The 25,784-nt window shown below is 50.3% G+C and overlaps 1 protein-coding gene across 6 annotated transcripts in view; it reads right to left on the bottom strand.

Annotated features, from left to right (window-relative positions):
* Positions 1–25,784, bottom strand: part of Nav2 (neuron navigator 2) — a 356,673-nt gene that overhangs the window by 49,250 nt on the left and 281,639 nt on the right. For 5 of the 6 annotated variants that reach the window (XR_015736368.1, XM_087901386.1, XM_087901385.1 and 2 more), the window contains 8 exons: positions 24,057–24,195; positions 14,765–15,056; positions 12,928–13,630; positions 9,732–10,190; positions 8,893–8,958; positions 7,555–7,599; positions 4,515–4,675; positions 2,629–2,817 (listed from right to left, as the gene is read on the bottom strand). Coding sequence is in view for 5 of the 6 variants with exons in the window: in XM_087901386.1 (XP_087757512.1) it covers positions 2,629–2,817; positions 4,515–4,675; positions 7,555–7,599; positions 8,893–8,958; positions 9,732–10,190; positions 12,928–13,630; positions 14,765–15,056; positions 24,057–24,195 (2,054 nt within the window). In the remaining variant the exon portion in view is untranslated. The remainder of the gene's footprint in view (positions 1–2,628; positions 2,818–4,514; positions 4,676–7,554; positions 7,600–8,892; positions 8,959–9,731; positions 10,191–12,927; positions 13,631–14,764; positions 15,057–24,056; positions 24,196–25,784) is intronic. The other variant, XM_087901389.1, reaches the window with a different exon arrangement.

Here is a 25,784-nt window from a genome sequence, read left to right as displayed (position 1 = left end):
ACCCAGGACCCGTGGAGGAAGGGGAGAATCAACTCCTGAAAGTTGTCCCAGAACCTCTACATGCATAGCCTAGCAGAAACATGTAAAATTTTGAGTAATTTTAAGTTAAAAAAAAATTCCAATACAGGGTTTCTCTGAGTAGCCCTGGCTGTCCTGGACCTCACTCTGCAGACAAGGCTGACCTCAGACTCACAGAGATCCTCCTGCCTTTGCCTCCCAAGCGTTGGGATTAAAGGCGTGCACCACCACCACCTGGTTTAAAGTTAAAAATTGAAAAACAGCTTTTGGTATGTTTTGTAATGTATTTCTAATCCCTTTGTGCAAATGTCCCCCTAGGCCCCAAAGCCAGAACTTGTGAGCCACCCTATGTGAGTGCTGAGAATCGGGCTCCTATCCCTTTGCAACTGCAGTATCTGCTCCGAACCGCTGACCATCTCTCCAGCTTTAATATCCATTTCAAAGATACCTTGAGCATCCCTTAAGAGTGCCTCAAAGGTGACTTTGAGATTACATCTGGTCTATAGTAAGAATTTACCCAAAGTACTTGAAAAGGTTACACCGGGGCCACACTGCACTGGATTCACGTGGCTATGACTCCCATCACCTTAAATGTGGGACATGCTCACAGACACCTGTCTAATTTTCCCTACGCTTTAATCCCGCTTCACAGCACAGAATAAACAGTTTCAGGAGGGTCTACCTGGCCAGACATGAGATCTGACCTCCCCTACAACACTGGTAACTTATCAATTTAAAATGAAAACAAACAAAAATAAATGAAACCACCCTACACTCAAAGGAGTTAGAAACCTAATTATGCAAGTCCGATTCTGTTTTTGTCATATGCAAGGAATGAACCCAACCAGATGGCAAAGTTCCCAGAGACGAAGGGGCCACCTTCGAGGGTGCAGTAACACAACCCTCCCCGCCAAAGTCCGAGGCCTATCTTTGCAGCTCAGTTCCATATTACCACGAATCATGTGATTACAAAAGTTGTGGTGATGCTTGTGGGTAGGCCAGGCCTAGTTGCCATCTGATATCCCGGACGGTCTGCACTGGGCTGCCTAATTCCAGATGGGCTGTCTAACCTAAAGAGCTAGCTGAGGAAGAGTCTGCAAGGGCCCGTTGGTCTTTGTGGGACCATGTACACTTGTCAGCATAAGTTTTGATACTATTTCGTGATACACATGGCAGATCATGAGGGCAGCACGGGACACACTCCACATGGGAGCTGTCCTCAGGGACAGAGGGAAGACACACCATGGCTATTCTTGACCAATCGTGGAAAACAGCCTAAGACAGACAAACTTCTTCCTTAGAGCCAGTATGCGCTCTAACAGTGTTCTGAGAGCCACCATAGCACCAATCTCCCCCAGCCTTTAAATCTAACAAAAGCCCCTAGTAACCCAGGCTCCCCGCCTCCCTAATCCTCCAGCCCAGCAGTTTCCATATAAGGATTATAAGCTTGCCCTGCTCAGGGTTACAAGGGACATAAATCTGGGGAGAGCCCTAAGTCACCAAGATCAGCCAATAAGCAACAATTCTGTCACTACAGTCCTTTAAGGCTTTCTTAGAAAGAAAACCGAGAAGCAGAAGGCTGTATCTTGTGTTCCCTTCCTCATGATTTGAAGTTTCCTGTTGGGGTACACTGAGCCTATACCCTGCCTTTTACAGGGACGGGGAACTGAGGGGACCATCTCTGACTCACCCCTACATTCTTCCTGGCTGTGGTTAGCAGAAAGGTTCCAATAGAGGTGGAGCCCCACTGGGATCCACTTGTCCCTGAACCCTCATCCTTGGCTTGGAGCCCTCAGGAAAGCAATGTGGAAGTCAGGCCCACAGGCTACAACACACAATAACAGTCCTGTGCTAACATTTACATGCGTACCTTTGCATTCTTACAGCGCCATGAGCTGAACGCTATTATTACTTTCATTTTTATAGCGGAAAAAAGGAACAAAGAGGTGCAGTATCTTCCCTAAGCTCTCGAATCCAGGGAGGAGTAGAGTTGAGGTTTATCCTTGGCCAGCCCAACTCCCCTTTCTTTATCACTGCTTGTTGAGCCTGCCTCCAGCCTCCCGCAAGCCCAGGGTTTGGGGAAGCGGGCTCCTCAAACACAATGTCTTGGGTGAAGGGGCAGAGGGTGAGAGAGAGAGGAAGTGAGCTATGAAGATGATGCCAAAAATCACCCCCAGAATGTTCCTTCCATAATTCTGATGAAAACAAATGAGCTATAAATGCCCATGGTGGGATCTTGAGAGAAGCTAGGAAATGCTGGATGTAAATGGGGCCGCCCGCCCCCCAAGCTGCAGGGCAGGGGGGGATGAACTCAGTGAAGCTCTCTGCCAACAGAATGAGCCAGCGGCGGGGCTTCAAGATGGAGATGCGTGCCAAGAAGTCGTGGCCCAAGGCCAGGAGAGAGGAGCCTCAGGCAGAACTCAGCCAATGCTGAGGGTGGGCAGTATTAGAGGCCTCCACTCTCAGCCTCCTGAAAGGTTACCTAAGGGTCAGATCTTCCTAGTGAGAGTCCCTCACCCCCACCCCAGAGGTAGTAGTGACCAGAGGAGGGAGCACCGTCAAGCGTGCCAGGCCAAGCGTCCTAACTGGTGGGGTTCCTTCATCCCTTACCTTCCTCAAACCCATCCCGGAAGGAGCCCGATCGGCTCATTGTTCGGCTCTTCTCATCCAGAGACATGGAGCTGTTCCGGAAGCGGCTGTCAGTGTAAGGCTCGTACTGGCCGTCGGCATTGGACAGGCTGTGGGTCCTCAGCATCGCTGGGTTGGACAAGCTCATCTGGGTGACAGTGGTGGGACTCGCTGGAACCAGAGGAGCAGAATGAGATGCTGGATATCCATACCTCTGTTTGAATCCCAGCCGGGTACCGGGCAGTGGCTGCTTATCGCCAGCAGTGTGTGTGCCTGCCAACTTCACTCCCTTGTCTATTTCTACAAGGTAGTCGCATCAGCATTTGAGTTACAGGCTTAGAGCTAAAAATATGGGAGGGAAGGTGGGTCAGTTCCAAAGCAAGGCTCAGGGCCTCACGTTCCAACTTGGCACGTTCAGGCAGGCCAGTGTCACCTTCCAGGCATGAGCTAATTACTCCCCGGGTTCATCTGAAACAATCCTCTGGAAAGCCAAAAGCCCAAAATAGTCCAAATAGGCTTTTGATCAGATAGGAAGCCTTCGCACATGACAAGAAGCTCTTACTGCGAAGAGTTATGGCTGGGAAAGAGCACTGCACACACAGGCCTCACGGCCTCCAGTGCGGATCATCTCGCAGCATGCAAAGAGCGTCCATGCAGAGGGACACACTTCTCCGAGCGAAGCTGAGCTTTCTCACCGAGGGTCCTTCCCATGTCAGTCCCGCGCACCATATTCAAAGGGACGCACTTAATAGGGTGGAATTACTCGTCCGTGATGGCAAGACACACACATCGTCATTACACTATATAGAAAGTCTGGAATATTCAGAAAAGCCTGCTCTTCTAAATGTTGAAACCAAAACAGGTTTTTCCTCCATTGGCCAGTCCTCCAAGTACTGCCCATATTCTATCACCGTCAAGTAACCTCTGCCGATACCAGCACCGGGGTCTCCTTCCTGGAACTATACAGTCCCGAGATCAACACTCTTCCGTTGTTGGCCGATTTACTACAAAACTCTGGATTGTTCTCCCATAGCCTGTCTGTCAGATCAGCACCCATGTGTCTGCCTCTAATAGAGAATCCCGCAGCATTCCAGCAGGGACTCTCACCCCCACCCCCACCCCCAGTGTGTTAGCCAACACAGTAAATTGGCAGGAGCCACTTCCAAGAACACTAGTTCATTACAGCTTATTTTCAGCTCGATAAAGGAACGGGGACTAGGCTGGAAAACCGACTTCTCCACAGGTCCGAGAAGCAGATCGTACCCTGAGTAGTGGGTACTTATTTATGTAGATTTTATGACAGGAGGCTATTATCCACAGAGCCTATGCTCCGTACAATGCAACTGAGTCACAAAAACCTCTTAAGCCAGTCAGTGGTGGACACTTTAATCCCAGCACCTGGGAGACAGAGGGAGGCGGGTCTCTGTGGGTTTCAAGGCCAGCTTGGTTTAGCAAGCAAGTTCCAGGGCAGCCAGGGCTACACAGAGAAACCCTGCCTTGGAATACAAACAAGCAAACAAACAAACAAGAACAAACAAAATCTCCCTCCCATCCTATATATGCCATGCCCAGAACCCCAACAACAATCACAAAAAAACCTCTCACACATAGAAATCTTATAAAGCTTTAAGTAAGCGTTGGCCTCATTTGTGGCCACCCTAAGTCACCTGCGGCTCAGGGGGGACGGACGGGACTGAAAATACCCAGAACGTTGCCATTGTCTGTTTCTTTGACTGCATCGCCACCAAGGGCTGATCAGCTATGGAGAAGGACGTGGCCACACGCCTGTTTCAAAATACAAGATAACCTCCGTCTCCCACACACCCTGAAGAATGGACCAACACAACCCAAGGCAAGCGGCTACTCACCAAGCTGGGAGAAGTTGAATCTTGTTCCAGAGGGAGAAGTGACACTAGAGCCAGAGGAAAAGGGGGAGTTGGCAGCGGTGTCCTGCAGGCCCCCAGCCGAGTGGGACCGTAACCATTCTTTGGCGTCTTCCTGTGTGCGAAGCTGGGAGGTGGGTGTGTACCTGGAGACGGAAACCGGGCTGGAATGAACAGCAGTGATGAAAACGCATTCCCCACAGCTGATGGGGACTATGCAAAAAGAAAAACTATATTTAAGATGGGGGAAGAAAAAAAAATCACTACATACTACACACCCTGAAACTTATGAAGTTTCTCAAAACTCTTTTTTCTTTTTTTTTAAAAGCTACTTGGCTTCATCTGGGGAAAATTATAATTCCTTTCGGCTTGAGGGGAACACCTAAAGGGAGAAAGACTGGGAATGCTCAAAAGAGCCATCCCATCCCTGGGTGTGACTGGAACATGCTGGTTCATGACAGGGTCGCCTTGAAGCCCCCTCCTTTGACAGGAAGAGTTGCAAGAGGAGTTGTCTGAGCTTTGAGGATGTTTTAATGAGCTAACTGCTGGCATCTGCTCGCTGCAGAGCCGGTGAACGGCCATGAATCACAGCGGTTAGTGGGTGGCATTTGGAGACCTGGGGGGCTAGTGTTTACAGTAGCCGCTGCAGTTTTTCCAAGGCAGGGTCTTGGAGCACCCGGGCTGTCCTTGAACTTGCTAGATAGCGAAAGATGACCTTCAACTTCTGCTCCCCCTGCCTCTATCTCTCAAGGACTGGTATTTCAGGCATGTCTACTCACGCATACTTTGTAGAATACTGGGGGGTGGGGGGTTGAGCTCAGGCTTCCTGCACATTACATGAGCCCTCTAACACCTGAAGCACATTCCTGGTCCCTTACCTGCTACCATGCGCCACTAACAGATGTCATGAAGACAACCCCATACTGGTGCATTAAATGCTGGGAGCCTTCAGAAGTCTTGGGGACCACCCCCTTGTGCATTCCAAAACGGGACGGCAATAGTTACTGAGCATCTCTGACCCGCGAGCTCCCTTTATGCGCACCGTCTCCCTGAGCTTCCGGACTCACACAGGGATAGAACACTGAGTCCTGTTCCGTGCTCTGCGAAGCTGGGGACCAGAGCTGAGATTCTCACCCACGCTTGTCTGATTCCAAAATCAGACTGATTCCAAAATGAGTGAGCATCTGAAGCGTCTGCGGTGTCCACACTGTCAGGGTACCCTCAGATTAGGTGTTGCCGAGCGGCTGCTGACCAGTTCACTAGAGGGACCGTTTGGCTTTCAGGAATCTGCTACCCAAGAGGTGTGTGTCAAAGGGGTAAGCCAGCCAGCCAGAAAACCAGTGTGAACAGGAACTCAGTTTCCAGTGCTGTTGATGGATACACACCCTTGTAAGGCACATTGAGTATCTGGAAATAGCTGTCACGTCACCCCATTCTAACTGTTTAGACAATCAGTTCTCAAAATCCAGGGGTAGCTGAGGCGTGGTGGTGCAGTGTCTTTAATCCCAGCACTTGGGAGGCAGAGGCACATGTATAGAAGTGAGTTTGAGGCCAGCCTGCTCTACAATGAGAGTTCCAGGACAGCCAGGACTGTTACCCAGAGAAACCCTGTCTCAAAACAACAACAACAAAAATTCAGGGCTACATAACATTCATAGACCTACTACGGACATGGTCACAGCATTTTAAAATGTAACTACTGAGAAGTTAGCTCCTTCTCTGGGCACCAGTGGGTTGTGACACATCTCAGTTAGTGGCCTGCTTGCGTCGGGCGCAGGAAGCCCTGGGTTCAATCTGCAGCACAGCAGAAACCCAGACATGCTGGTATGCGCCTGCAAGTCCAGCACTTGAGGAGTGGAAGCAGGAGGATCCTAAGTTCAAAGGTCAGCTACATACAACTTCAGGGCCAGTCTGGCCTCCACGAGACCCAGTCTCAGAACAAGGGGTGACGGGGACATCAATCATCCAGTTGACACCCACGAAGAGAGGCCAGGCTGCAGAACTCTGCCAGGAGGCATCAACGCAGGCCTTCTAGTGCTGACACCCACCCTCACGTTAAAAAAGTTCGAAGAGCGCGGGGTCTTAAAAACCGCGGGTTATTAAGTGCAGACACACGAGACACCAACGAAACATTTCATTCCTTTTCACGTGAGAGGACTGAAGGGTTGAGTGCAAGGTGAGGCTACAAATACCGAGGCTTTTAGGAAGCAGAGCTGACGGAAATCCACGGGGAGCGTGAGCAAAGGAAAGCACCTCGGGCTGGTGACGGGCTGGACATGGTTTGAGCAATGGCAACTTAGAGCATCCTGTTTTACCAAGAGAAGAACCAACGAGCAGTCCAGGTCCAACTTACTACCAATAGAAAGACATTCTTTTCTGGTGGTTTTTTTTTTTTTTCTTTTTCACACTTTCCACCAAAAAACGATCATATCCATGTCTTGGTAGGTGTTGATAACCGACCCAATCACTGCTTAGGACATTAAGACAACTGTTCAGTGTTTCATAGCCCCAAAGGTATTATCGTTTTAGACTATTATTTGATATTAATCTTTTTAGATTACTATTATACCTTATGCATGGCAGGCAAATACTCTACCATGGAGCTGCACCTCTAGTGCAGAAAAAGTTAAAGAGTTTTAAGATGGGGGCAGCCAACAAAGCAGCATGCTCTAAGTCATGTCCTCCTTTGGCAGCGGCTGTGTGTACAGACACTCACGAAGTGCTCAGTGTCTCCCCTGCGGGCCCCCGGAGCAGTCACTGCTCCTAGCTCAAGGTGGCGGCTGGCGGTGAGATGTGAGATGGCTCTGTCACACGAAGCTTCACAAGCACAGACAGACAGACCTTGCTCAAGCAAGTAAGCCACAGATGGGGAGATGAGAATGAGAGGGGCCTGCCATCCAAAATCCAGCGGCGGTGGCCAAAGCAGGGACCCCAGCCCAGCCCAGTCCCACGAGCCATGAGAGAACGACACAGCCAAGCTCCACGGCCACAACATATGTCATGGATGCAAGGAGGGGACAGATACCTGAGTCCTTTCTTAGGCAAAGTGTTCCTATCAAGGTGCGGGTCACTGTAGGAAAGTTAAAACAAAATCAAGAACTTCAGAGAAGCATAGGAGGAAAGGGGAGGAAGAAAGGTCAGAAGGCTGGGGAGGGCCCTGAGGACCCCGAGGGGCAGACTCCCAACCACCAGCCAAGCATGCAATGCCCCAACACAGTATATAAAAGAAACCTGGTCCTGCCTGCACCCACACCGCCGTGTACTTTACCCCACATCACAAGGTGGCCTGAGTCATGAACCCCAATTATTCCTCCTTTTCCATAGGTTCAAAGCCAAGGCAGAGGCCGTGCTGCCCTGGATCCCCACCTGTGTACCTCCTCAGCTCCTCTCCCTGCAACCCCATCGCCTCTGGCAAAGGTTCTAGAGGGACAGAGACTCATTGGTGAGTTTCAAGAGGCAGCAGTCTGCATATTTGGAATTCGTGTGTGATGAAGTCAGTTCCAGGTCCCTCTCAATGTCTCCTTGTTCCTGTGCAGCAAAGGCGTGGCCAGGAGCTGAGCCCTGGGCAGGAGCCCGGGCATGCTGGAACTTGCTGGCTCATAGGGCCAAGGCATTTGAATTTCTAAAGTGCAGGGGTTTAAAGGCTTGGTTTGTAAGCCCGACAGAAACAAAGTTTGTGCTGTGGATGGGGTGAAGGGGGTTTCCATTAATTTCCCCCCCACCCAAGCATGAAACAACATCAGCTTGTTATGTTTGGCCAAGCCACCGCTCCTCCAGAAACCTGGGGTCAACACCCATCTTGGAGGCCCACCCACGGCTGGGAGGCGGATCCAGGCTTCTCTGTTGTAAAGCCCCAGCCCTCCAGGCACGCTGTACCATTATCTTTGCAGAACACAGACACACACAACACGATACTCTGAACAACACGATGAGCCAGACAGCAGCCAAAGCCTTCGAGGGAGAAGAGCCAGCTGGGCCGGGAGGGGTGGGGTGCAAGGGAGAGACAGAGGTGAGGGCCAGGCTGCACAGTGGGTGGCAGACAGCACCCAGAGGGGTAGGGAGGAAAAAAGCAAGAAGCCGGAAGGCAGGAACATGCCACGGACACCACATGGAATGCCAGCGAGAGCTCCTCCAGTCCGGGATGAGTGTTAGGGTTTGGGGTGGCCACCCACTTGCCACCTTTCCCTGGGCTTTAGCAGACAGTGGAGCAGACCCTCAGTGGCATGCTTGGCTATCACAGAGTACACCAGAGCCACAGACACAAGCGGGAGCCTCAGGTCAACAGCCTTGCACAGAACAACTGGCTTGACAACAAACACAGGCAGAAGAACCCAGAGGCGCAGCAGGCCTATGAGGTCATTACCTGTCCTGTTTCCTGGGCAGAGTACTTCTGCAGAACTTAGGGCTAGCAGCAGGGGAAGAGAGAGGGCTAGAATTCCAGGCAATTAGAAAACAAGAGAAGGAACGTTAGACAGATGGAAAGGAGAGGCACCGTTACACACAATGGTCAGAACACTTTTCTCACTCCCGAGACCGACCCCGACTTTGCTCCTCAGGTCTGACCCAGAAACCAGACACACCCCAAGACTGTAGCAGAACCAAGGCCCTAAGGATTCTTGCAGAGGCTCGGTCTCTTCTCAGTGTGGCCAGCAGCAACTCAGGAGCATGTTGGCATGCCAGTCAACCTCCCCAGATGCTCCCAGGTCACCTACTCTGCTTGCTCAGTCACACGAGAAGAAGTAAGTGGAAGTTGACAACCCCTCAGCGGTCACTGTTAGTAAGTTGACAGACCCATTCTAAAGCAGGTCACGGCAGACAGCAGTATAGACCTATCCCCATCTAGTAGCTCTGAGCACCAAGAACATCCGAAAGCAAAACCGAGATGGCAGGAAGCAGTCAAGACCGACTCCACCCTAAACTGGCTTCGACCAGCAAGGAGCACGGATTAGAAAGAACAAAATCAAGCCGGGCATGGCGTGGCAGCACACATGTTTAGTCCCAGCACTCTGGAGGCAGAGGCAGGCAGGTTTCTGAGTTCAAGGCCGGCCTAGTCTAGAGATAGAATTCCAAGACAGAAAAACCAGAAGCCAAAAAGAAAGAAAAAAAGAAAAGAAGAACAAAACCTCCCAACCAAAGGCCTTTGGACCCCAACCTTCAGTCTGTATCTGGGGAAGGACATCCTCCTGAGGGCAGAGCACCAACCTTTCCGACAGTGTGGTCTTCACACTGCTGGTGCGGACAAAAGGCAGCAGGGAATCTTCCTTAGCGGAGGTGACTGGACCAGGGGAAGAGTTGTGACTCAATCCCCCGCCGCTGCCGAGGGATATGTCAATGGACTCGCAGCTGGTATGCAGGCTGCTGACAGACTGGAAGCCCAGGCCGTCCTTGCTCACTGCCGACGAGCTGGTACCCCAAGTGAGGCTGTTGGAAGGGCCCGAGTGGGCTGAGCTGGGGCTGGAGGCTAGAGGAGACTGGTTGAGGTCCACGTTCTTACTGTAGAGAGGACTGCTGCTTCCACTGCTCAGGACACCACTGCCTGAGGGGGACTCTAGGTTACCTTGCTGGGTCATAGTAGCGTGAGGGTTGGAGATGACCACTGCGCTTTTCATGGTTTCGGCTGTGGCGATGGGCACTTGCTTGGTAGGCTTCCCACCAAAGAGTCTGCGGAGAGACAAAGGGTTGTGTGGGACAAATACCTGGGACCAAGGTGTGCAGAGCTACTGGGGAAGCCTGGGGCAGCAGAGGTCGTGAGACCCTTAGAAAGGGCAGTGGTTTCTCCGGCAGTCACACTGAGGCCTCCCTAGAGAAAGGCTGGCAGTTAAGTGGGGCTGGAGGGTCCTCTCTCTAGCTCTAGGCTGCAGCCAGGACGCATCTCTAAGCCCAGGTGCTGGGAATGCTTTCCACAGGCCTAGGCCTAGCCACACCCCTCCCTCATTTTGCTTCCCTTTGTGTTCTCTAAATAGAATAGCTAGAAGGTTGCTCCAACCCAGGAATCTTCTAGAAAGAAAAGAGTTTCTTCTTTCTGTGACACAAAGGCTTGGTTTCTTTGATCCCTCAGCGTAACACAAAGAATCAAGGCCAGGAGTTCTATACCTGGAAGGAGCCCAGGGGAAGTATCAGTAACAGAATGTCAAAGAATATGTGCGAGCCAACACCATACACAAAAACATGCTAGGTCCACAAGAAATCGGACCAGACATGCCAGAAACAAATCATGTCTCCAACAGACACACAGAAATGCCATGCCACCTTCTGCTCATTTCCTCAAATCTGTCATCAGTACAGAGAAGCCACAGAGGCCTTCTCCTCCATGGGCAGAGAGCTCTCGGGTGAAACCAGCTCAAGTCATAGATAGGGTGGACCACATTCTAGAATGCAAGGGCCTTATCCCACCCTCGCAAAGTCGGGAAGGGGCTAAGTAGCCCTGAAGACTGCCAAGAACACCCGTGCTGTGACAGGCAAACTGCCTTTGGCCCTGCAGCCTGCAGTGATCACGGAAACAGTCTCTCCCATCCCAGGTCTCTACGGCAGGAGCAGATGTATTACCCTCACTACGATATCTGACGGCAGAATCAGGGCACGTGTTATCCTACTCTGGAATCTGGGCATCAGGATGCTTACAGACCCTTAGGCATGGGACCTCCCTGCTAACGGGCGACTGAGTTGATGGCCGCGTTTCATTGTTAGAAACCATCTTTGCCTGGCTTCCTGCCCCATAGACGAATTCACTTGGCCAGCTGTACGGATGCTTGAGGGAGTTATCCACCTTACTCCACTGTGACCTTCTCCTTGTCACACAAATAAATGCACAGCTAGACCACCGGGGCAATGTAGGGAAAGCGTGATTACCCGAGCATGGGTGTGCGTGAAAAGCCCATGTGCTTTTAAAGACTCCTGTACGCTCGCTAGCTCGAGGGTCTAGTAAAATGCCACTGTAGCCGCAGAGAACAAATCTCTAAGGCCATGTTATGTTCTTCTGCTAAGGCAGATGGCAGAGAGATCTCTCATTTATGTGCTGGCGTTGTTAAAGCTGCAAAGAACAGCCCTCGGGACGTTACCCCTAAAAATAATTAATGGTCACTGGAATCCTAATAATCAAGTCTAGACAGGGCACAGCACACGGATTCCTTCCGCCTTCGTGCAGAATGCTTCTGCTGGAGTCTTCAGACATCCTGCTTGTCCTCTAATATGGACTGTGGGCCTGACTTCTATATTTATTCCCCTCAACCTTCCATCTTGGGGCTTGTCACAGCCCAGAAGGCAATGTGAGAGCTACACTACCACCATTCAGAGTGGGCCAGTGGTGGCGCATGCCTTGAACCTCAGAACTTGGGAGGCAGAGGCAGGTGGATCTCTGAGTTTGAAGCCAGCCTGGTCTACAGAGTGAATTCAAGGACACTCAGGACTAGGTAGAAAGGCCCTGTCTCAAAATGCAAAACAAAAAAGAAAAGGGCCCCGTGAGTCTTTAAGGGCAGTTGTTAAAGGACCTGCTTGCTACAGTAAGAATGTCCGCCAAGTGCAGAGACGTGGGGAAGACATTTCTTTCAAAGGTGCTAGGAAGTCACTTTCTCTGTTAGAAATGATTCTGCTTCTAGAGGTTTATAGAGAAGGCAAAGTGGGGCTAAAGATAGGGTTCACTGGATAAACTCCTTACACCCAGGCAGGAGGACCAGAGTTTTGATGCCCAGAATTCACATGATGGAGGGACAGGTGCATGGTATTCCCTGCAACCAATCCCCAGACTGGCTCAGCTATGAGCTCAGCAAGAAACTCTGCCTCGGCAATTAAAGTCAACAGCACTCAGAGACCAACTTCAACTTCAGGCCTCCATGTGTGTGCGCACACATGTGCACATGCCCACGCGTATATAAACACACACTTATGCTATACACTTACATATGTAACAATATTTTAAAAGGCTAATGTTTCAAATGTTGTCCTTGTTTTGTAAAAGAACAGGATGGTATTGAGATAAGAAAACAACATGCCTCCATCCTGTGAGCTAAACTCTGGCTCTGAAAGTGTGCCAGGAACTCGCCCTTACTGCCACTAACTTTCCCTGGGTGCCTTCCACAGTCAGGCAGAGCCCCAAAGATGAACTTTAGTAGGAACGCTGAGGAGGATACCATCAGCCCCAACGAACAAATGAGGACACTGAGGCAGGGCTCGGAAATGCATCGGACTGAACTCAGGAAGCACGATTCTACAACTTTCTGTCTCCCATTCGGGCATGGGAAAACTAACACACAGACGGCAGACCTGCAGCTGGGAGCTGGCCTCAAATGCAGCCTTACCGAGAACGGAAGATTGCTTTACATCAAAGGTGGAGTTTGTTAGCCCAGGGTGCCAAACTGTGTACTCTGGCCCTCTTTGGCTCCACTCACTTCTCCTTGCTTACCTGCGGAGTGTGGGAGAGGCCACATCTGAATACTTGGTCCCTGGCTGGAGAGTGGCCTGAGTTGAGCTGCACACCGGCTGCGTAGCCGGGTTCACTTTCACGGAGTTACAGGAAGCCACACTCTCGTTGTCGGAAGAGATGCCTTTCTCCTTGTCTGTCTGGTTGATGAGTCCTGGCAGTGAACTGCCCAGGGATGTTTTGGAGGGCTCCCTCAGCTTGGGCACTGGCAGGCCTGCTGACTTGCTGCTCATGTTAGAGTCGATGCTGCTGGTGCTACACCTATTCCCTGCCCCGTTCCGGCTGTTGGACTTGCTGGGCCTGGGCAAGCTCCGGTACTGTAAGTTCGTTCGAGAGCTGAGAGACAGATACCCATCGTCCTGATGTGGAGCTCCATCCATGCTCGTCTTCCGACCCATGGACCGACCAACCAGAGCAGATGACTTGGGGATTTTACCTAGCGTGGCGGACCTGCTAGTGATGGTGGCCCCACTGGCTGTGATCATGGCCAGCCCAGCCGCCGAGCCGCTCTGTTTCTTGAACCCAAAGCTGTTGGCATTGGCAGTGGGCGTCCTAGAGGTGCTGGGGAGGGCTTTTTTGGATTCATCCCCACTGCTACGGCCAGCATCCGACGGGGAGCGCTTGACCTGGGAGGCTTTGGGCGAAAGCCTTCCCTTCTCAGACACCTTGGCATCGTCTGTTTTTCCTAAGGGAGAAACCAGTGAGGTCAGACCAAGATGGCGACTCTGTGGGCTAGTGTGCTTAGGATGCAGGCCCTTCTAAAGAAAGGAGAGCAGCACCCTGGGGAAGGCAGAAGAGAGAGCGTGGCACAATGAGAACCTCATCTGCTGCTGTCACGGAGGGCCTTTTAGGAAGCGTCACTGATTTCACTCAGAATAGAGCCAAACCTGGAAGCTGTCGGGACATCCACAGGCACAAGAGACTCCATCATACATTGCCCTCTTGCCTCATGTCCATCACACCGACCCTGACATTTCCAGGGGACGGACGGCTGATGAGGGGTGGAGTCAAATACCGAGCCAGATGATACACAGGGGGAAACCACCCACATGGAACCTTGGTCGGACTCACAGACACACTCCTCCTCAGAGAGAACGAGGCATGTACACCTTCAAGGAAGCTGTTGTGGGGCTAAGAGAGCTGGCTCAGTCTGCACAGACTTTTAGGCATGAGGGTCTGAGGTAGAACCCCAGAACCAACCTTAAAAAAGGCAGTTGTGGTGGGATATACTTACAATCCAAGTGCTGGGAAGGTGGAGACTGGAGGATGCCTAGGGCTTGCTCACCAGCTAGGCTAGCCTATTTGGTGATCTCCAGGCCCATGAGAGATTATAGTTCACAAAAATAAAAAATAAAAAAAAAAAGGTGGAGCTGGGCATAGTAGTACACACCTTTAATCCCAGCATTTGGGAGGGAGAGGCAGGAGGATCTTTGTGAGTTCAAGGCTAGCCTCATGTATACGGAGTGAGTAACAGGACAGCCAGAGCTAGACAGTGGATCAAAAACAAACAAACAAACAAAAACAGACAGACAGACAGACAGACAGATAGACAGATAGATAGAATAAGAGAAAAGATTTAAAAAATAAAACAGATGATGGTGTTGAAGAACATACCTGAGGTTATCCTGATATCCTTGTGAATATTCACATATACTGGCACTCCCACATTATCTGTGCACATGCACACCACACACACATGCTCACAACCATTCACACACACCAGTAAGGATGGCTGTGAATGAACAGGAATGAACCCAAGGAAGTCACTTGTAATGTAATACCCCCAGCAAAGCCACCATGATCTTGGCCTCTCACTCACCAGTCCCCGGGGTCTTCAGGGAGCCAGCCGGAGCTGATGGCTTTGTCCTTGGCATGGTGATGCCCACTTCTGCTGTCATGCCTCGCCGCCATGAGCCTGTCTGCGAGATGACGGGGTTCTTCTTGCCAGACACACTTTTGTCTGACTCATCGGACATGTCTGAAGGGTTCCGCCTCCACTTGGAGCCCGGCTCCATCTTTACTCCGCTGTCTGAGCCTCCATCTGACTTCTTGATGTCGTCACCAGACCACAGGGAATTCCTCTCCACCTGGGAGTGCTTCTCAGCGTCAGTCTGTGGACAGACACTGAATCAGAGCTCACCATGCAGGCCACGCCAGTCCAGGGACTAGATAAGGACTATCTGCTTACTCTATGGGACAGTGGCAGCATCTTCTACTTTCTTTCTTTTTCTTTTCAAGGAACAACAGGCAGAGCAGGAAGAGACACTAAAGGGGCTGGGGGCAGAGCAGGCCAAGGGCCCCAAGAGGAGACAGGCAGAGCAGAGGGGAGGTGATGGGAAAGGGTCCCCCAACCCTGCCACTTGCGGATAGTCCCCTCCAGCCCTGACTCTGAATCTCCACCAGCACCAGCATGTCCCCTTTCCTTTTGCTCCGCATCTTCCTGCCATTCCTCCATCAGGGAGATCTTTGCATCTAGCTGGGCAGACAATCTAACACCCCAAGCCTGTGAACTCCACCAATCTGATCCGGGAAGCACTCGACTGGCAATAGCAATAGTGCCTACCCCAGCCCGGCTTTGTTTCTGAGCTCTTGCTCCCCACGATGAGGCAGTCCTCGGACAAGTGAGATAATTAGGCAACTTTTTTGGAAGAGCCTGACCCGCTGGCCATGAAGCCGAGGAAGAGATAGGAAGGTGCCGTTAATGAGCAGCAGGGCTGAAGGACACAAAGGGAGCTTGGGGGCTCCTGGGGCTTGGGGCTGGGGGAGGGTATGGGAAGCGGAAGTCACCAGTGCTTTCAGCTGACCGGTTTGAAAAAGAAGTCCCCCTATATGAGCTGCCTAGGGGGACCATGCAGGCGAGGTAGGAAATGAATGTGACCTGGGCGAGACCTAGCCTGAGGGCTGACTGGACGAAAGCTCTGTAGATTGGAAGCCCCTGTTCAGCCTCTTCTCTCCCGATGCCCCTGTGACTGCCACCCACCCACGACAGCCTCCCACAGTTGCTTTCAAGTGCTTGGTCCTTCCTAAAACCCACACGGAGCCTCGACCACATACCAGGTACCAGAGGTGGATCAGGGGAAGGGACAGCTTCATAGTCAGCCACATGAGGCAGAGGGGAGGTCCCGCATCTTTGTGCAGAGCGTAAGTTCAACCAAGGTTTGGGAACAGATGAGTGCACAGCTACTACACACTTCAAGCCACGACACGCCTGACGGAACAACCCTGGCACGGGTTGGTCAAAGCTAGTCAGGAGGCATCGCAAGATTACCATCATCTCAACTTCAAAGGTGATCACCAACTCAGTGACCTCAGTCCAGTTTCCTCCTTCTACGTCCTTCGGGCACTCACTGAACTAAAATGAACCCTAATGCTTAGTTGGCCACATGCTTAGTGTCTTTGAACCTGTAAGATCAGTCCCCATCCTTTGTGGAGTTGATGGTCATCTTGAAGTAGCGATGGAATACACAGACATAAATGTGCGACTGTGAGGTGTGATGGCCACCAGGAGCTAGGGAAGCTATCTGTCCTGGGACTACTTCAAAAAATATTCAAAGCCTATATATATATATATATTCAAATATATTTGAATATATATATATATATTTGAATATATATATATATATATATATATATATATATATATATAGCCTCTTCCTCCCGGAGCTCACATCTGAGCACATCCTGACACAAAGGGAATGATATGGTCTAAGCCAGCCTGAGGCTGTAGCACCTTTCACAGACTTGATGGCTATATTGTGCGTTTCTCGATGTCTGTAGGCCTCTTTCCCACAGTTACACCACAGTGCAGCCAATAACAGCGACACTAAACCCTGAAGCTTACTGTATAGTGCAGTGCTCCAGGCACAAGCTGTTACGCCTTTAAAACATCTCGGGGGCCTGCGAGATGGCTGGAAAGTAAAGGTACCAGTGGCCGGAGTTCAACTCCTGGAACCCACACAAAGGTGGGAGACAACGACTCCGCAAAGTTGTCCTCTGAAATCCACGCACTTGTCATGGAATATGTACATACAGAAAGAATGATGTTTTTTGTTTTTGTTTTTTGAGGCAGAGTCTCACTATGCATCTCCATCAAGAATAGGCTGACCTCAAACTCAAAGAAATCCACCTGCCTCTGCCTCCCAGTGTGAGAATTATAAATGTGTACCACCATGTCTGGCTACAATAAACATACATTTTCTAATTATTTAGAAATTACAGGGCTGGAGAGATGGCTCAGAGGTTAAGAGCATTGCCTGCTCTTCCAAAGGTCCTGAGTTCAATTCCCAGCAACCACATGATGGCTCACAACCATCTGCAATGGGGTCTGGCGTCCTCTGCTGGCCTGCAGGCATACATGCAGACAGAATATTGTATACATAATAAATAAATAAATATTTAAAAAAAAAGAAAGCCACAGTGGCATTTCTCATTGTGGTAAAAAAAAAGAAAAAAAAGAAAAAAAAAAAGAAATTACACACATTTGGGCTGTGTAATCCTAGCAAGGATGATGCCCGGTTTTCCCAATCCCTAATACCACAGAAACCCAGTTGGGTAGTACGCTGTAATCTCAGCATTCTGGATATGGAGACTGCAAGATTAGAAATTCTAAGTCATTCTTGACTAGGAAGTTTGAGGCCAACCTGGGCTCCATGAGACCCTGGTGAGAGACAGACGGTCAGAGACAGACAGACAGACAGACAGAAAAAGAAAGAAAGAGAATACAATCTGATATATTTCTCAGCAAAACCTCATAAGAAAATAACAGAATACTGAGGCTCTGAGTGGGAAAGAGACTCACCCAAGTTCGCACAATGAAGAAGCCATTGTGGGAATTCTACTTCTCCAATAGCCAAGCTCATAATTTAACCCCTGTAGTACCATGCAGTCCTTGACTATAAGCCCACAGAGATGCAACCTTTTGCAAGCCTGGGGCACCTACTAAAAATACCCACACCTAGCAGATTCTCCTTTTACAGGCAGTCTGGTTGTCTCAGGCTCAGGCTGAGAGCAGCCTTAGCCCGGCCCCTGTGCCAAACCCTAGGACAGACTCCAGTCTCATCAGGAGACTACACATGTCTCCAGCCTGGGCCCATGGTTTGGCCTTCTCATCTCTGGTAGAACAGTCCTCCAACTATCACACCCCCCCAACTTGATGCAGGGTGTGAACTCTTCCAACCTCCTTTCTACAGCTGAGGGTTTATCTGGGACATCTTGACAGGTTTGCAGTCACACATCCTTAGCAAATCCTCTGAGCCATGTCTAACCAGCGGTGGTATCTCTTGGAAGTCAAAATGGAAGAAAGCTGTTTCTCTGTTCCCAGAGCTTATAAAAGGAGGGTCAGTAGGTCAGCACACTGGTGGTCCTACTGCCTTTTGAAGCTTTTGGATGTCTCCTTGATCATCAACAGGTAAATGGGAAAAGGGTAGATAAGCCAGTTGGGACCTCAGAGAGGAGGGCAGTGTTTCCAGAGGGGGAAGCCTGGCCCAAAAGGGGAAGGATACTGGCTTTGGAGCCCAGGGGGCCTGAGTTCCAGCACTGGCTGCTGTGATCATCACCCTGTGTGAGGGCTTGGGTTCCTTCCCACCTCGGAGACTATTACAATGGGTGTCAAACAGATGGGACTGAACAGAGAACCTTAGAGAGAGAGAGAGAGAGAGAGAGAGAGAGAGAGAGAGAGAGAGAGAGAGAGAGAGCGCTAGCGGTGAACTTAAGAGCGAAGCATGGAAGAATTTCACAAACAGGGGTTGGAGAGATGGCTTAGTGGTTAAGAGCACTGGCTGCTCTTCCAGAGGTCCTGAGTTCAATTCCCAGCACCACATGGTGGCTCACAACCATCTGTAATGAGATCTGGCACCCTCTTCTGGCCTGCAGGCATACATGGAGGCAGAATGTTGCATACATAAGAAATAAATAAATAAATCTTTAAAAAAAAAGAATTTCATAAACAGAGCTACTCCTCACCAAACTCTCCAACTCTGAGAACCTCAGCACCCTGCTGTGTCTTTAGCATTTACCCCCTCCATGAGTTACAGACCTAAAACAGGGTTTTAGCTGCCTGAGCAAGTAGATACTGAATCCCCTGCAGGCCTAGATGACGAGGGGGCTTTAAGCTGGAGCCCCCATAATATGAAGAATCACAGCGACATCACCTGTCACTTGTGTCCCCAGACACTAGGACCCTCAGACCCTTTCAGTTCATCCTGAGGCTGAGCTGCAGTTCCTGTTGCAAACACCTTCTATGAAAGAAGCAGGTTTGAAGAGAAGTAACTAGCCCAAAGTCAGAATATCAGTAGCTCCCAGGGAGGTGGGCAGGTGCCTTTCTCCAGCTATGCTGAACCTGCCATCCCGATAGCCTGGTGTCCAGAGGATGCTAGGACATACAGGACAGCAACCCTGGCCACATTTGTCCTAATTCTGCTGCCTTTGGAGTTAAACAAGCAAACAAGCTGACCGAGAATTATGGTTTTTACCCTCTGCGAATTTTGTTTAAAAACAAAAACAACAAAACAACAACAATAAAATTTGGGGCATTTTATTTTTTCATTTTCATAAAATTTGAAAATGAAAAAAAAATTTTGGCAAAGGCAACTCACCACCCCCAGCACCTGCAATTGTGCCTTCCACAAATCACGCAAGACTCTAAGCGGCCAAAGACTGAATGTGTGGATGAACGTACGGCAGGCATAGGGATGTTAGCTAAAACCCCCTGTACCAGCAAAGGGCCTGCAGAATAAGATGCTGCAAAACGGAAGGCAGATTGCTCTGAAACTACAAGTCCAAATCCATCACAGCACGCTGCCCTTTGAATTAGCATCTCAGAGGCAAAACGGAGACAGAGAAAGGCAGGCAAGTACAGAGGGAAAGGAGGGGCCTCCGAGAAGCTCACCAGCTCAGACTCTGGGAGAAGCATGCTCAGAGCTGGCAAGCTGCTGACAGACCAGGGCCATTATTTTGTGAATGAGAAGGCAGAGGCTCGGGAGTCAGTCTTACTGGGCCATCCCAGGATGTCACAGGGTTAAAAACTCAACCCCGGAGCCCTTGACTTCAATGTTCTCTGACGCCACAGTTGGCACTTGGACTCACCGGCTCTCCTAGAGGTGGTCACGCAGCGGGGCTCAGGTCTCACTCAGAGGACTTTGTGTCTTACCCACAAGGGCTAGGGGTGCCCATAAGCAGACCATGAAGGCCTGTGAGGTACCTTCATTGCTCCTCAGTGTCTGGGGGAAACAGTCCCCTCAGGGAAGTTTCACCTTTCCGTCTGTCTCCTCCTTCCATCAGCACACTGGTAGCTCCTTGTGCTTCCGAGGAAAGAAATTCCCTTCTCAGATGTGAGACCAGGCAGGCTGTGTATATTGTGGGGACACCATCCCTCTCTTGCCTCATGTGTCCTGCCTGGCGGGCTGTGCAGACCACTATCCTAGGGTAAAGCATTATGTGACAAGACCCCCAATGAGCGTACCACGGAGTGGGAGGGTGCAGGCGCATCTTTCTCTTAGATTCCCTCAAAGAGGGGTAATGGCCCTTAGCATTCCTGACAGCCTGTGGGGGAGGAGGCCGCAAGGCTGCCAGAATGTGAAGTCAAATATTTTGAGATGCTCCCTGGACAGGAACAAAGGGGATGTCACCAAAAAGTCCATTTAAAAGCACCATGACAATAGGCAATATCGGCAGCCAATGCCGTAGCCAGGATTTCTGCGACCCAGACCCTCTTCAACTCTCATTTTAATATTTTTAATGTGGGTAGATTTGTAAGAGGGCAAATAACAGACCCAATGAATGGCGAATCCCCATTATCCCTTAACATTACTTTTGATCTTGACTAAGACATCTGGGTAGGAACCTTGAAACGACACCCCGTGACGTCTGCCAGAAAGCAAAGTGCTGTTAACGAGGCAAGGCGTTTGCCTGTACCAAGTTCAAATGGATGTGTGAGAAAGACGTCTTATTTGGTGTCAGTGGGTCTGCAGACTAATTTCTGCCTGTGAGGAGGAGGTAGATAATAGGAGGGCTTTCCAATTCGGTGTCCCAGATCCCCCTGATCACCCAGAGCTCCCCCAACCCCTGCGGGGGTACCACACGGATTTCCTGTTGTCTCAGTGCTTCCTCTAGCCTGCCTACCCTAGATGACGGACCTCCTCACTCCTCCCCTCTGTGTCTAAGGGCAGTCTGGAAGTTCGGTGGCTGCTGATATCTTGAATACAGAGCGAGTGTCAGGAAAAAAAAGGAAAAATGATACTGATATTTAGCATCCAGCAGGGACCTAGGCAGGCTGAGTGTCGCTAATTTGGGTCTGATCACCAGTCGGTGGTCATTCTCAGAGGGTATGGCTTAGTTTGTTTTTAAAATACAATTATTTATTTAGGTGTACTGCACATGCTGGGAGTGTGTGTGTGTGTGTGTGTGTGTGTGTATGTAATTTTGAGACAATGTTTCATACGTCACATAGCCGAGGCTGACCCAACACTCACTACCGCACTATAGAGCCAAGGTTGATGTTGCTGATCCTGCCTCCATCTCCTAAGTGCTGAGCTAACAACCACAGGTCACTACACCCTATTTATGGGGTGCTGGGGATCCCAGCCAGGGTTTCGTGTGGGTCAGGAAAGCAGTCTGTGTATCCTGCAGATGCAGTACTATTTCTTAAAGTTTTAGTGTGTGGGGCTGGAGGGGTGGCTCAGCGGTTAAGAGCACTGGCTGCTCTCCCAGAGGTCCTGAGTTCAATTCCCAGCAACCATATGGTGGCTCATAACCATCTGTAATGAGATCTGGTGCCCTCTTCTAGCCTGCAGGCAGACATGCAGGCAGAATACTGTATACATAATAATAAATAAAATGTTTTTTTTAAAAAAAGTTTTAGTGTGTGCGTGAGCATACAAGTCCCTGTGCCTACAGAGTCTAGAAGAAAGGGTGAGATCCCCTGCAGTTAGACTTACAGGCAGTATGAGCCACCCACCACGGTGCTAGGAACTGAACTCAGGTCCTCTGCAAGAGCCACACATGCTTTTAGCAACTGAGCTGTCTCTCTAGACCCTTGTAAGTGTGATGCTTATATGATAAAGTACAGAATCTTAAGGGCACAACTTGAAAAATTCCAGAAAAATCAGCAGTCACATGATGACCACTCAGGTCAGGATACAAAGTATTGACCCCAAAATCTTGGTGCTCCTTCTTGTTGTCTGGGTAACAAATAACATACAGACATGCGCCTACTGCAATTTCTGCCTGAAATAAGAATGCCAGCGGTAACAGGTGAGCCCGAAAGCAATGCCTAAAATAGTTTCCCAGGTAGTCTGCAGCTGCCTTTCATCTCCACACTGCCAATATACAGCTTTTCTTCAGCCCCACCCACAAAAGAGAGACACCTGTGAAACAGAGGCTTCCAACAAGGCCCCTACCTGTACAAAGCAAGATGCAGCTGAGGAGCAAGAGGCTGTGGGAGGGCAGGAGGGGAGAGAGGGGAAGGCCATGCTGGTGGCTAGGGTGTAGAAGTCCCAGCCTTTCTCAGTAGTTCACCCAAGACATCAGCCCCCAAAGGATTAACCCACGCCAGAATTGCCATAGCTGGCCTAGTGCCGGTAAGAAACCACGAGGACGACCCCACACTTGGCCTGCAGTCAAGCAGCCTGACAGAGTGAAGGCCAGCCACTAAGGAACACAGCGAGGGCCAAAATGAGCCCGCAGACCTGAGCTGTGTTTGAAATGTCAAATCCTAGGTTAGTGCAGCTGGCTGGTGGCTGCTGTTACACACTGCTCACAGGGGACCTGTGTCAGAGAAACAGCTTCTCACCTTCAGGAGCTAGGTCATCTTAAAACTCTCTCAAAAACAAACGAACAAAAACCTAAACAACAACAACAAAAAGAACGAGCCAGGCAGTGGTGGCTCACACATTTAATCCCAGTACTCGAGAGGCAGAGGCAGAGTTTGAGGCCAGCTGGGACTGTTAGGCAGAGAAATCCTGTCTCAAAAAAACCCAAAAGAAGAAGAAGAAGAGGAGGAGGAGGAGGAGGAGGACGAGGAGAAGAAGAAAGAAAGAAAGAAAGAAAGAGAGAGAGAGAGAGAGAGAGAGAGAGAGAGAGAGAGAGAAAGAAAGAAAGAAAGAAAGAAAGAAAGAAAGAAAGAAAGAAAGGAAGGAAGGAAAGGAAAGGAGGAAGATTAAGATTCGGGTAGAACGGTCTCTAGCATTCTCACAGCCTTAGGTTCAGAACCCCAGTGTTGCATAAAGCAAAATGTGGGGCACACCTGTTATCCCAGCACTCAGGATGTACAGTGGGGATCAACAATCAGGAGAACCCATCTCAAAAAAAAAAAAAAAAAAGACGAATGTCACTTATAATAATATGAGTAATTAGTGTAGGCAGAGCAACAAGCAACACGCAAGCAAGGGCTGTGACCCACAGACGCCACAGATAGACAGTTTCCAGCCTCGGGCTGGGACATATTGACTTCCCAGTGTGCCATTCTACTCCCTACAGATCAGACCTGAGCTCACAGACAGCAATGGCTCATGAGAAAGAGAGACACCTTGGATCCACTAGGATCCACACCATGGGAACCAACAGCCCTTTGCTTAAGATCTTCAATTAGGTGTGTGTACATATGCTGTGTATTCAAGCAAGGTGCATGGGTGTGTGTGTGTGAACATGTGTGAACACACATGTGGAAGCCAGAGGACACCGTTAGCGCCCATTCCTCAAGTGTTGCCTGCCATTTGTTTTGAGACAGGTCTCTCATAACTGGGGAGCTTGCTCTACAGGCCAGGTTGGCTGGTCAGTGAGCCCCAGGGATCCACCTGCCTTTGTGGCACTGGGAGTTCGGATGTCCACCACCACATCCAGGTTTGTTGATTTTTTTTTAAATGTGGTTCTGGGTATTGAACTAAGGTCCTCAGGCTTATGTAGTTCTCTGTTTGTTCCTTGCTTGTTTATTAGCGAGCACAAGGCTGCTCTGCCCAGCTGTATTGCCTACTACCTGGTCCATTTTTCCTACCGAGAGGAGTCAGAGACCAATGTCAGCGATTGGACCTTCTCTCGATAGCCAGGGCATTCTGATCACAAGCCGGGCTAGTAGGGACACTGAAGAATGCTGGGAAGATGGGAAGAACTGTTCTTACCTGTACATCCAGGTTTCTCCGGGAGGAGGCCGGCGTGTTGGCATAGGAACTGATGGACGAGCTGGTATTGATGTCATCGGTGCTGAGATTGTCTATGGTGTCACTGATGCCGCTGCTGACGGAGCTGCTGTCATCCCAGCTGGCAAGACAAAAATATCCTCAGCCACCTTCGAGAGAAGCTTGGTCTAGAAAAAGGCCCAGCCTGTGACCTAGCGTCTCCCAGGGGGCTCCTGCTCAGATGAGACTCGGCTACAAGGAAACCTGAGTGAACGGTCTGGTGCCACTTCACCGGAGTGGGTGGATTCATGAGCAGAGGCTACAGACCTTGGTGATGCCCTTCCATCTTTCCCTTCACTCTAGGAAGCCTGCTGAACCTCCTCCCCAGGGAGGGAAGAGGGAGGCGGGCAGGGCAAGATTGACAGGGGGAGGAAGAAAGGGAGCAGAGCTGGAAAGCTGCTGTGTGGTTCCCCCGGATACCTCTCCAGAACAAACGCCTGAGGATGGGGAGTGCAAAGCATCCCCAGAGACCAGCCCATCCTATTAGCAGCTCTGTCTTCATAATATCCCAGGTACATACAGAGACTCGCCCCTTTCCAAGCTTCTAAGCGGGAGAGGCCAACCCCTTCCTGGCAACCATCCTCCATCCTTGGTTCCCCGTCATTGTCTCCCGCCTCCCAGCTCCACCACATTTAACCAAGCACCAGACCTTACCCCTGCCCTTTTCAAAACACATCCATCCATGTGCAGCTCTGTGCAGCATGTCACCCCACAGTCTGTGGTGCCTTGGGTGTCTCCTTTCCTTAAGGTCTCTGGCTGTCACTCCTCCCTGCGCCCCCCACCCCAGGTGTACCTGATGTCCTTCTCCAATCCTATCTTGCAGCCTAATGCACGTGGACTTCTGCCATTTCTAAGCCAGGACTGTTCTCCTTCACAAGCCTTTCCTTGGCTGTCCCCGCCTCCTCATCTTTTTAGGTCATCACTTCAGAAAGGCCATCCCATTCTATTACCCCAATATGATATATTTCTCTTCGCTGTTTGTGGGACGACGGGTATATAGCCAGGGTTCAATAAGTACTTGCTAAATTGAAACCGTGGGTGGGTTTTGTCAAGTAAACTGCCAGTGTTAGTGTGGCACTGTTCTAGCTGAGCTGGCGACAGCGGAATTGCTTCTCTCTTGCACAGCTAGAGAAACTGAGTCTTGGACGGGTGGGATGCCATGTACACGGTCAGCTAGAGAGGGTCAGGATCCAGTCATTCTGACTCCAGTGGGACAACACTGACTCTCGACTGTGACAACAGCTTCCCACGACATCCCCTAAGCACACCACACGTGACATGGTCCATTTTCCCAGGAGGTCACGAACTCAAGGTCACACAAGGCAGGAAGGACAGGACTGATGACTCAGGCGGTGACTTTATCAGATTACTGCCCATGTGGCCTGTTAAGGTGACTACTTCTAAAAATCCTTGAAGAAGGTTGTCAGGAAGCCTTCCAAGTATTGGGAGCTAAAAATTTTAAAAGCCAAGAGAGTCTTCCCTACACACACACACACACACACACACACACACCCCTCAAAAGAAGCTGTCGTTGGGGCTGGAGAGATGGTTCAGCAGTTAAGAGCACTGACTACTCTTCCAGGGGACCAGGGTTCAATTCCCAGCACCCATATGACAGCTTACAACTGTCTGAAAATGCAGTTCCACAAGATCTGACACCTTCACACCAAT

The sequence above is a fragment of the Myodes glareolus genome, chromosome 24, assembly GCF_982192425.1.
Source record: "Myodes glareolus chromosome 24, mMyoGla1.1, whole genome shotgun sequence".
NCBI classification, from domain to species: Eukaryota; Metazoa; Chordata; class Mammalia; order Rodentia; family Cricetidae; genus Myodes; species Myodes glareolus.
This window is presented reverse-complemented; position numbering and strand designations above follow the sequence as displayed.